The sequence below is a fragment of the Corvus brachyrhynchos genome, unplaced genomic scaffold (genome assembly GCF_000691975.1).
Source record: "Corvus brachyrhynchos isolate BGI_N302 unplaced genomic scaffold, ASM69197v1 scaffold164, whole genome shotgun sequence".
Lineage (NCBI taxonomy): Eukaryota > Metazoa > Chordata > Aves > Passeriformes > Corvidae > Corvus > Corvus brachyrhynchos.
The window spans coordinates 564,003-576,620 of record NW_008237426.1 but is presented as its reverse complement, the minus strand read 5'-3'; the positions used below and the strand labels follow the sequence as shown (position 1 = coordinate 576,620).

The 12,618-nt window shown below is 48.7% G+C and overlaps 1 protein-coding gene across 4 annotated transcripts in view; it reads right to left on the bottom strand.

The window, feature by feature from the left end:
- Positions 1-12,618, bottom strand: part of CSNK1G1 (casein kinase 1 gamma 1) — an 89,765-nt gene that overhangs the window by 52,975 nt on the left and 24,172 nt on the right. For all 4 annotated transcript variants that reach the window (XM_017731103.1, XM_008631254.2, XM_017731104.1 and 1 more), the window contains exons 3-4: positions 4,880-4,920; positions 504-573 (exon numbers count right to left, since the gene is read on the bottom strand). In XM_017731103.1, coding sequence (XP_017586592.1) covers positions 504-573; positions 4,880-4,920 — 111 coding nt within the window. The remainder of the gene's footprint in view (positions 1-503; positions 574-4,879; positions 4,921-12,618) is intronic.

Here is a 12,618-nt window from a genome sequence, read left to right as displayed (position 1 = left end):
GTATCAGGGAAATCAGAGAGTGCCAGAAAAAAATGTATAAAAAATTCCACCTTTGGCTGATCCTGCTCTATTTTTCTCCTGTTTGCTGTAGCCCATGGTTGCACAGAGGAGCCCAGGGGCTTTTGGACACTCTTATGATTTAACAAGTAAAAATGAGAACAATTTCCTAGGTTTAAAGACTTCAGATCACCTGCTTAAGCTGTGTTGTTCTATACACAAATAACGTTCCCCCCCCGGACGATTCCTATGTTTTACAAACACTTACAGGGGTATTTCCTTATCAGCAAATCCTCAAGAACTCGAGGGTTTAGGTCCACATAATTACCCAATATCATCATTACGATCTCATTCTCACCAAATCTCTTCCAAAACTTGTGTGAGGCTAAAAGGAATTGGCCCAGATCCCTAAGTTCAAGTCAGAGTTACAGAACAAATACTATGGTGTTGTTTGATTTAATAAAGAAATCCCAAACTTTTGACAAGTTAAAGGTGGGTTTACTCACCTGCACTTCCAAGTTGTTTATAAAATCTGTATTCTAAATGAAGCTGTGGTGCCCGGGATTTAATTGGTTCCTAGAACAGAAATAAATAAATTGGTTAAAATCAGTTTGACTGAAAGAAGTTCCATCCTATACTTGAAGATTTATGCATATTGAAAACACCCCAGACTGAAATTCTAACAACAGACTTCACTTTTAAAAAAGTCATTTAAAAAAGCAGTAAGATTTACTCTCTGGAGGAGAAATAACCTCCTCATTTAAATACAAAGCTCCCTCATTGCAGTGAAATTCAAGAATCATTCCACAAAGCTCCTGGTCCTTGAAGAATGACCCTGGACATTGGCAGAGGGAAGTCAAGGTTTTGAAAGCTCAAGCCCCAAGTTCACTCTGTGGGCACTGTGATTACCCACAGGGTTTTTGTTGGTCTCCAGCCTGTATTTTTGAAAAATGTTGAGTCATACAAGTGTGTTTTAGATCAGACCACAGTCGCTCACAGCGAGCACCAGAGTGAAGCCAGACAGCTGGGAAAAAAGAAGAAGTCTCTCCCTTCTTGTGGCAGGTGTCACTCAAACATTTTGAAGCACTCAAGAATATTCTATTTTATCCACAAAACACACAAAAAAATAAAATGGGTAAGTCTGCAATGCACCCAAACCATCCCATTTGTCAACTGTTCCTCAGGCGCGCTTTACACACAAGACTTAATGCCAACGATCCATCAAGGCATTAACGTGCAAGATTACAGAGCTTCTAAAAATACAAAGTTAATATGGAGAGGATTAAGAGACTGGAGTAATTACATTTGCAATGAAACTGTGCACTTGGGATGGGCATGGATGTGGGTTCACTGCCTGCCCAGGCAGCCTGGAGATAGAAGTTAATACTGGCCTCTGTTTTCGATGACCTCTAGTCTGCACTGTAAGACTGATGTCCACACTGGGTGTGAACTCCACAGTCAAGGCTCCTTTTTAACTGTGGAGAAGGAATTCTGTACGGGAATTCAGGCAATTTGACTTGCAGCTGAGCTGTTCCTCACCAGCTCAAGTCATCCCATCCATTTCCCAGCAAGGGGAACAAGTGCTCCTGGTTACTTCTCAACTTAATCACAGAATCATTGAGGTAGGAAAAGGCCTCCAAGATCACCAAATTCCCAATGTTTTAAAGCTCCAGAAGACCAATATGACCAAATACTCAGCAAACAATGAGAAAAAATTTTCTGGAGGCCAAACTGAACCTGCACCGAAGGCAAATACAAAGCAACACACAAACAAGTTTGTTCTATAAGTCACATTTAAATTAAGGTAATTGTTGCTCATGGCTTGAGGGAGAGTCTACAGATACCTGCAGAGCACAGGGACTCAGGGCAACAGGAACTCAGCCTGTTCAGGGAGCAGTTTATTTATCCAAACATTTAAAGGGGAAGGATTGATGCAGCAGGACATGATGCTGCTTGTGGGATCAGGGGAGGTAGCCCTGAGCCACTTCTGCATCAGGAGCTGCTGGAGCCGGAGCTCTGGACACTTGCCAGAGTCATGGCAGCTTCTGAGAAGATCATACCAGCACAGATGGTTGTCCTGTAGGCCAAGGGCTTAGGGATGATGGCAGATGTTGTGTTTGTAGCAAAAATAACTGAATTGCTACTGCCCAACGGAGCAAATCCACAGCTGGAGCCAACGGTATCATCACTGCTGCGAGGGGATGGCCTGGTACCTGTGCTCTGACTGCAGCTGGGTGGCTTCTCCCAGGGAAGAAATTCTTCCTGTGGGCAATGGGGCTTTGAAAACCCCCAGAAGAATAAACCAGATGCCCCTGACCAAGTAAGTCAGCTGAAGAGCAGGACCAGGAGCTACATGGTGACACCACACAAATCAACACAGGGACCAATCTCCACTGCCAGCAGTTTTCTACGGTGTAGCCTCAGTCCCAAAAAGAAACCATGAGGCGTTAGCATGGAATTTCACAGCACTTTCTGGTGGGCTCTTGGTATCCATCACACAATTCCCTCATTTTCCAGCTCTAACGTTGTGATAGAAGGCAGCAACAGCTGAGACAGCAGGGCTGCAGTGGTGGGAGACGATCTCACAACTTCAAGGACTTGGAGCAGTGCTTTGACTCGGTCCAACAATGCAGATAGAAGAAAATGCTGCCTGGGAGTACATCAAAAGCAGCTACTCCACCACTAATCCACAAATTATTCGAGGGATAAAGAAAATAGCAGTTAAGTCCACATGTAAGAGAAGTGTATTTGCTGCTGAGGAGGCTGAGTAATTCTTATTCCTGCGGAATTCTGTCTAAGATTAGAAGACCAAGAAACCCCCATTTCTCCTACTGTTCCCTCCTTAAACTTCTCCAAAACGGAGCAGGTATATGGACACCTGGATGGCCCTCAGATGGCAATTCCAGCCCTTCACACGAGAAGGACCTGAGATTTTTAAGCCTGGATCACAACAGGAAATGAAACTGGAGTGGGTTGCAGAGTAACTGTTTTAACACTCAGTTATTCAGGAAAAAAAAAATAGCAGGAAAAAGGAAGAAAGAATGTGACCAGAAAAACAGGTCAGACTGAGGCAGCCATGAGGCAATGCCATTGAGTCCTGCCATATGGAAAAGCTTCAGGTTACTGAGAGGTGTCACTGCAGCCACTTGCTTGAGAGAAAAAAGCACCCTTTGGACTAGTACAGCTGTGTTTTACCTGGGTTATGACTTCCTTATGGTTTCCAATGCAACATCTTTGTGGGATTATCTTTGGAAGCAAATTAGAAGCATCACTGCCTCAATAAAACACCTCCTCTGTGTACACAGCACATTTTCTAGGGCCTAAAATCAACAATTCTTCTTCCTGATGCGGATCCACATCAAGGGCATCTCCTATGGAACCAGGCTGGGAGAGCTGGGGGTGCTCACCTGGAGAGGAGAAGGCTCCAGGGAGAGCTCAGAGCCCCTTGCAGGGCCTGAAGGGGCTCCAGGAGAGCTGGAGAGGGACTGGGGACAAGGCATGGAGGGACAGGACACAGGGAATGGCTTCCCACTGCCAGAGGGCAGGGATGGATGGGATATTGGGAAGGAATTGTTCCCTGGGAGGGTGGGGAGGCCCTGGCACAGGGTGCCCAGAGCAGCTGGGGCTGCCCCTGGATCCCTGGCAGTGCCCAAGGCCAGGCTGGACAGGGCTTGGAGCAGCCTGGGACAGTGGCAGGTGTCCTTGGTGTTCCACCATGGCAGGGGGTGAAATGAGATGAGCTTTAAGATCCCTTCCAGGAAACTCAAACCCATCTGGGATTCTGTGTTCCTGAATCCCTCTGCAGGAATTCATTTATTTACTTTAGGGAACATTGTCTGACATTTGCCAACAGGTGTGAAAACAAGTCCCTCCTGCAAAGCTTAATTATTTTTCATCTACTACACATCATAAGGGGAATGCCAGAGTTATGGAATCTGGGGCACTCGAACATGATCACAGTTAATGCACCAAGTCCATCCTGATTTTCTGTCACCAGAGTGATCCCTGTCATTTTGCCAGACAGCATTGACTGGACAAACCGGAGGGTTTGCTGCAGTATCAAATTAGCACCACAACTTTAACTTCAGATTTTAGGGTTTGGATCATGTTAAAAGAGTGTTTGCATGAGAACTCAGCACATCAGCTGAAGACATCGAATCTGAAACCCCAAGGGACTTATGAAAGTCTGAGTTTACAGATAGGAAAAGTTAAGGCCTAAACACAAACTAGCAGGCTGTGAGTTTATAAATGAGGAAGAGCTGCAAGGTAGGGAGTTCCCCATCCCCCAGATTCCACAGATGATGAGACTGTATCTTCTCCGCAACCCAAGGCAGCCAGAGGGAAGACTGACCTTCCCCAAATTGCATCTTGTTTTGCCTGTTGCATCTGCAGTCTCTCAGGATCGCACCAGACCGAGCTTTGCTCTGCTTGCCCAGGGAATTTCAACCATAGGAACACCCTCTTTTCTGCCTCTTGACTCCAAAAACATGGACCACCAGGCTGCACAGTGCCATGCTCTTAACCAAACACTCTGACAACTGGAAAGTTCATGGAGTTCTGAACAGAAAGGCTCGAGCCATGGAGCAGCAGGAGATGGCAAAGCCACTACCAGTGCCCTTCACTGGGACCTGGGCAGAGAACAAGGCTCTCACTGCTTGCTCTAAAACAGCTACAGACCCTCTAGGTACTAAAAACCTTCAGCAGGTGGAAGGATGGGTTCTTTCCCTGCTTTTAGTGCTTTTAAGAACTTATCTTAGTTTTAATAAGTCATTCCCAGCTGAGTGTGAGAGCAGCACTGAGCTCAAAGTGAAAAACCTGCTTTTGGTCTGAATTTTTAACAAGAAGTAAAAGTCATTTAAGGACACCTGAAGCTTTTACTTACCAGTTTGATCGCTACATATTCATTGGTGTAGAGATTTTTACCTGCAAAGGGAGAAGAAAAAAATCTTTTAGTTCCACATTCAACACTTGCAGCTCGAGGCACAATGAGAAAGAGTGACACTGATGCCGAAGGGCTGTTTTCCCAATTCCCCCTGAAGTTCCTGCCTTTAACAAAGAATAAGCCTGAAAATAATCAGAATAATGAGCAGTTTGCAGCAGTTTAGCAGGGCAGGCAAGTAACACCTTCCACTCAGCACAAGGTAATTGTATTTTGTGGCAGCACTTTCACTCCATGTGTTACAGGAGGTATCCCAGACACACTAGGTTTCGTTACCCACATCATGCCAAAAAAGTCTGGGGAACAAAAAATGAAGACTGAGAGTGTCATTGCTTTTGGAAATGTCTTGGATCTGCTGGACACTGAGCAACTTCATGCTGGGCTGTACAGGGAGTTTCACTAGGCTGATCATGCTCTGGGAAGCACGAAGGGCAGGAGTGTCAGATGAGCACTAGTCAAGCTCAAATCCAGCTCCTGGTGCACCAAGCCAGAGCTGGGACCCACGTGTGCTACAACTGGAGGGGAATTTTTCTCCAGGAGCCTGTCTGGTGTTTGAAGCAAGCCCTGGGCCTCCTCAGTGATGCGAGGCAGTGATGCACAGCTCCGTGTCACGGAGCAGCTCTCCCTGTGTTCTGACACTGCCCGCTACCGAATCACTCAACGTCCTCTGCTTCCTCTGCCAGGGAATTGGAGCAATCACTCCCCCACCACCTCCACATGGCTCAGGCCTGACAGCACACTCTCCTGGAGGAGATACCACTGGGAAGGATGCTTGGGCAGTCCCTGGGCCCTCTCTGTCCCACCATCCTGACACCCTCCTGACGTCCTCTAGTCCCGCTGTCCCCTTGGAGGAGGGAAGCCCCCACCACAAAAGCTCCCTATGGATTTATGCAGGGAAGCGTTGACCTCTGCTCATCAGTGTCACAGCACAAGTCATGCTTTTACTGAGCAACTCCAAAATTCAGGAGCAATCCAGGATGGAAGTCATCAGGGCTTATTTGTAGCACCAGCTTTTCTCAGCTCTCTTACTCATTTATTTTCCAATTCCTGTAACAGATATTGATGCTTGGACAGTCCAGCTCTTGAGAAAGCCCAGGACAGGGAGTGACATCATTCAGAGCAGGCAGGAGCTGGAGCAGCTCTTCCATATCCACATGGCAGCATTAAAAAACATGCCATGTCCTCCTCAGCACACGGATACAACAGCCCTGGGAGACTCAATAAAATTAGAGGTATTATGAACATGGGAGAAGACACACAGTCATCTTTAAATCCTGAAACATCAGGGGAAATTTAGTTTACTTTATAACAGCTCGTGTTTTCTGCATTTAACCTCTTTTGATGCTTTCCCCACTGTATCACTCAGGGTACTTCTGGCCTCTACATCTGTGATTGGGTGTTCCTAGGCCCAGTCTGCACCAAGCAGATTGTTTTTACATCCCTCAGGAATGGAATATGTCATAGCTCCAACCTGTTTTGGTACCTGCTGATGGTCTGTAACATAGGACAGGGATTTATATGTGAGGTTAAATATCCTCAGAGGGGGTGTTTTCTGCCAGCAGAGCTGAAAGCTGAGCCCCAGCATTAACCCCTGACACACAGCGGGGTTTCCATGTATTTCTTTCCATCTTTAGAAAAAGACATAGTATTATGCCCAGACTGGAAACTAAGGGTAGAAAGGAGGTTTTGCAGTTTCATCAGGAACCCTCTGACACCAGAAAGCACTGCAAGAGCTCACAGGCCAAATCCATGGCAAAGCAGGTGGCAGATAAACCCCTCCACCCTCTGAGACAGACTGGGATTCCAGCCAACAGCGGGGGGGAGAAGACCTGAAGACATTAAGGGAAGGAAACCTAAATGCACCTGGATTATCTGCTCTGTATTAGCTACCAGCAAATGAGCGCCATTGGCAGCTCCAGCTGTATCCTGTTCCCTGAAACTGCCTTTTCCCCTCCTCGGATAAGGACATGGCTCCTACCAAAATCCCAGAATGGCTTGGATTGGAAGGGACCTTAAAGCTCATCTCATTCCACCCTCTGCCATGGGCAGGGACACCTGCCACTGTCCCAGGGTGCTTCCAGCCCCATCCAACCTGGCCTTGGACACTGCCAGGGGCAGCCACAGCTGTTCTGTCCCAGGGCCTGCCCACCCTCACAGGGAACAATTCCTTCCCAATATTCCATTCTGGCAGTGGGAAGCCTTTCCCCCTTGCCCTGTCCCTCCATCCCTTGTCCCCAGTCCCTCTCCAGATCTCCTGGAGCCCCTTTAGGCCCTGCAAGGGGCTCTGAGCTCTCCCTGGAGCCTTTTCCTCTCCAGGTGAGCACCCCCAGCTCTCCCAGCCTGGCTCCAGAGCAGAAGGGCTCCAGCTCTCAGAGCATCTCTGTGGTCTCCTCTGGGCTCTCTCCAGCAGCTCCAGGTCCTTCTGATGTTGGATCCCATGGCTGGAGGTGGCTCTGCAGGTGGGGTCTCACGAGAGCAAGGCAGAGGGGCAGAATCCTCCCCTCCCCTGCTGCCCATGCTGGGGAATCAGCCCAGGACATGGTGGAGACACTCAGTTTGAGCACACTGGGGAAGGGAAGCTCCAGCCAGATCCCTGAGGAAGTCAGATGCTTTGAAGAGTAAAATAAAACCCCAAGGAGGGAGGCATGAGAACTCCACTCCCTATGGATCCTGTGACCCCCATCACAGCCTTGGAGATCCACCTCCACCCAGGGAATGATGCCCCACAGATCCTCCATCAACACGTGTGCTCTCCCACCAAGGCAGGGCAATGGCATTTGGGAAGCAGTGCTCTTCCAAACTTGTTCCAAGGCAAGGAAGGACATGGCCAACACCCTCCACGTACGTGGAGCCATAATCCAGTCTATTATGGTCTGTTTCATGAGGCTGAGGACTAGACAGAAGATACTTTTGGTAATGAAATTCCTCGGTTAAATAACTAGGGTTAGCATCAGGCCAGCAGCCGAAGGTAAATGAACCAATTCATCCTCCAGTTCATCCCCTTCGGAGATCCTCAACATAAATGGGTCCAGCCTCTGAGCTTCAAACCTTTCCCAAAGCTGCAGCCCAAGATGCTTGCTTTGCCAGCTGCTCTAGGGAAGTAAATCCCAAAAATCTCTCTGCTGGCTTGCTCCAGACTGAGATCTCCCCCTTGATTTTGCCGTCACACTGTCCAAGCTGCAGTGGTTTACTCTCCCTCCTCCTCCTCCTGGGCAGCACAGGGTTTGTGGAAGAGCAAAGGCTTACAGGACACAGTGACCTGCCCACTGAAACAAGCCCTGAGCAGCAGCTGCACCTTCATTTAGCACGACCAAAGATCCGCAGCACAGCGAGGGGATGTGACTGTGCTGGCAAAAGCCCTTCAAGCTGAGTCAGCACTTTTGATGGAGCAGTTAAGTCCAAGCCTCAGTTTTGGGTAGTTCCACTGACAATTATGAACTCCATATTCCAAAGGAGAAGAGATGCATTACGTCAGCAGCACTCACGTGGGAAACTTCCCCCTGTGGATTTCTCAAGGCCTTGGCAGTGAGATGTCCTGAATGTACGGATGGACTGGAGAGGGCAGAGAAGCCCCAAAGGATCCAAAGTGATGCATCTGCACAGACACCAGATCATCGGGCACTTGGGACATGCCTGACTTGCTGTCCCCTCTAGAGCAGGTTTCCAACTAACAGCTCCTGGTGTAGGTGCTTCCCAGGATCTACTCCTACCCTGCCCTCCACATCTAACCTTATTCCAGTCACACCATGACTTGGTATTTTGGAGTTACAGCCCCAGGATCAGACGGTATTATCACCTTGAAGTATTTATTTTGCTGGTTTACTTGTTTTGAAGCAGAGCTCCTGGCTTCAAACTGCAGCGTGGGAGGCAGCTGGGTGGTTCTCACTTCTGGGAGTACCTTCCCAGTTCCAATCGAACTCCTCTGACCTGGCAACCTCCAGAGAAGCAGCTTTTCTGCTGGTTTGGGGCTTGCTGCTCTTCTAACATTTTTTACAGTTTCAGGCAGGGTGAAAAACGGTGTTCACTGCCATTTTTAACTGACACCTGAACACACTGTTTTGAAAATGCCAGACAACTTTTCAATTAGATCAAAAAGATTTAGGCTCCAGTCTACAGCTCTGGGGCCCCCAACAACCAGAAGGACCTGGAGCTGCTGGAACAAGCTCAGAGGAGGCCACAGAGATGCTCCAAGGGCTGGAGCCCCTCTGCTCTGGAGCCAGGCTGGGAGAGCTGGGGGTGCTCACCTGGAGAGGAGAAGGCTCCAGGGAGAGCTCAGAGCCCCTTGCAGGGCCTAAAGGGGCTCCAGGAGAGCTGGAGAGGGACTGGGGACAAGGCATGGAGGGACAGGACCCAGGGAATGGCTTGAGGGAAGAGGGAAGGGTTGGATGGGATATTGGAAAAGAATTGTTCCTCCCTGTGAGGGTGGGCAGGCCCTGGCACAGGGTGCCCAGAGCAGCTGTGGCTGCCCCTGGATCCCTGGCAGTGCCCAAGGCCAGGTTGGACGGGGCTTGGAGCACCCTGGGACAGTGGCAGGTGTCCCTGCCCATGGCAGAGGGTGGACAAAGATGAGTTTGAAGCCAAACCCCTCTGTGATTCTCTGATTAAAAGAAATGCCTGCTGTAACAAGAACTTAACATTTATCTTAGAAATCCCTCCAACCTACCAAAAACACAATAGTAATTTTACATTAGTACCTATTTAATTGCTTTACTTAAACAAGAATGCCAAACACTGGGAAAAAAAGAGACTTTTGAAGAGCCTTATTAATCCCTACCATGGCTCATGGTTCAGGACTTTGGGAGAATACCAGGAACATTTCCTGGGTAAGCTCTTGAGCCAGTTTAAGGGGGCAGCTCACATGCCTGGCTGGAGAGGTCTCTGGTGGAGTTCACAGCCATGGCTGAGCACAGCACTCCATACAACAGGTTAAATCCCCATGAACCCCCAAATCCATGCAGGGTCTGGGGTGGGGACTGGCACTATATTCCTGCTAGTGGGTTGAGCCACTTCGGAAACCAAAGCTCTTGCAGACCCCCTACTCTGCAGCCTGTCTGAAGAAACAGCCACTGCCTAACCCCGTTTCAGCTCATGACTCTGGGCCAGATCACAGAATCATTAAGTTTAAGACCTCCAAGATCATCAAGGCCAACATTCGAACAAATCCCACCATTCCCACTAAACCACACTGTGCAGTGGCACGTCTTCTCCTTTTCTGAACACTTCCAGGGATGGTGACTCCACTGCTTCCCTGAGGAGCCTGTTCCAATGCTCAGCCACCCTCTCAGCGAGGAAATTTTTCCTAATATCCAGCCTGAACCTCCCCTGGTACAACTTGTGGCCATTTCCCCTGTCCTATCCAATGTTAAATTTTGTGTTCATCTCCCCATCTCAGCTCCTCAAGGGCTGGAATCCAACTGTGCTGCTCCCACATGCTACAAAAAAAGTCATATCCTTGGGTGATCTTCAGGAAGAAAGATCAACCCTGAGCAGTGAGCTGGATATTTACAGCAAACAGCTTCATTAGGTAAGTGCCATCTCCACCCCAAACAATCAGTCCTTGATACAAGACTGGCTTAAACTGAAAACACAACACCTCAAAAGAGAGAAATTCTTCAGGGAATTGGAAAAGCCTATTTTCCCTTTGCTTATCAGTGCGTGACTTTGTTCTGCCTGTGATACTGGTGCTTAACTGCTCTGAAACCACATAAAAAACAGGCAAAAAGCAGAGGGCACATCATTCATCTTCGCAGGACAAAACGTTATCAGAGACTCGTGCACTCGGATTTCAGCCGCTGCTTCTCCTTCCCCCCAGCAATAATTACCATGGGCTGTGCAAGAGCAAGAGCTGCTGTTCGAGCAAACAGGAGCTCTTAAAGTGATGGTGACTGGCAAAAAGCAAGAGAAATGAAAAAAAAAAGAGTCATACAGCATCTGTAAGAACCTTACAACGATGTGTTATCAATTTGTTACAACAAGTTGTTGTTATCAGTACATGTGGCTCATTGCTTAAATTTTTAGTAAACCAGCATTAACAATACATGCATTATTGGAAAAAGAGCCACGTAATTAGCAGGTGTTGCATATCCATACTTAAACTGAATTTCTCTCTAAATTAACTTTTTCAGAAGTGAAATCTCATCTGTAAAGTCCATGCCATGAAACTATACATGAATCACAAACCCAATACCTCTAAAATTTTGAGAAATGTGAAAAAGAATCATGGAAATGGGAGCTGCTTCCCCCCCGTGTGGGCAGCAGGGGAGGAGAGGATTCTGCACCTCTGCCCCCTCAGGGGAGACCCCACCTGCAGAGCTGCCCCAGCCCTGGGGTCCAACAGCAGAAGGACAGGGAACTGCTGGAGAGAGCCCAGAGGAGACCACGGAGATGCTGCCAGGGCTGGAGCCCCTCTGCTCTGGAGCCAGGCTGGGAGAGCTGGGGGTGCTCACCTGGAGAGGAGAAGGCTCCAGGGAGAGCTCAGAGCCCCTGGCAGGGCCTAAAGGGGCTCCAGGAGAGCTGGAGAGGGACTGGGGACAAGGCATGGAGGGACAGGACACAGGGAATGGCTTCCCAGTGCCAGAGGGCAGGGATGGATGGGATACTGGGAAGGAATTGCTCCCTGTGAGGGTGGGGAGGCCCTGGCACAGGGTGCCCAGAGCAGCTGTGGCTGCCCCTGGATCCCTGGCAGTGTCCAAGGCCAGGTTGGACAGGGCTTGGAGCAGTCTGGGATAGTGGAGGGTGTCACTGCCCATGGCAGGGGGTGGGATGGGATGAGCTTTAAGGTGCCTTTCAACCCAAATCCATCTGTGATTTTGTGGTTCTGCGATTTGGGCACCAGCTGAATAAACTCAAGAGCCTTATACCCAGAGGGATCCACTACAGCTGCTGAAGCTCCGAGCCGAGCTTGGATTACAGAGCAATTCAACATCTCCCTGGGGATCCTGAGATCGTGAGGTTTGCTCTTGGGGGGGCTTTGAAATGCAATAGAGCAATTCATGTTATGTCACTGTAAGGATCCAAATTTATCTTTAGCTGCCAATTATACCCATGTGCAGGAAGGTGGGAGTTTCCATCCTTGTCCTTGGTTTCTCTCCACCTTAGGAGTGTTATCTCTGCTCAGGTGAATCAGTAAAACTTCTCTGATGCAATGCTGAAACCAAAATACCCATTTACTGAGACACACCAGCAGTGAGCTGGTTGGTCTTCACAGCATGGAGCAGCAGCACATGTATGGATGTGATAACCAAACCTCAGAGTGGGAGATTACAAAGATTCACTTAAGATGAGTAGGAATCTACAAAGACACTATTAGTAGTGTTATGACCCTTGAGTTATGTGAGGCTGCTTCCCCCACCTCATTTAAAACACAATCATTGTTTTTTTAGGATGACTTAAGAGCCCAGTGCCCTGCTCTGCACTGGTCTCCTCAGTAGTCCTAAACAAGCAATGCATTAGTGGAACCATCTGTTTGGGCAACCAGCTGCAAGACGTGGTTAGGAGACCAACAGACCATGAACAAATGTCGGGCTGCTGGGTCGGCTGAGGGAGCCAGATGGCCACTTGGCACATCCTCTGCTCCCCAGCAAGTCCAACACAGGCACAGGGCAGGGAGAGGGTGATGGGGCTGAAATTAGTGAGGTTAGAGAAGGACGTGGAATCAAGTCTGATCCCAGCCTGAGTGCTGG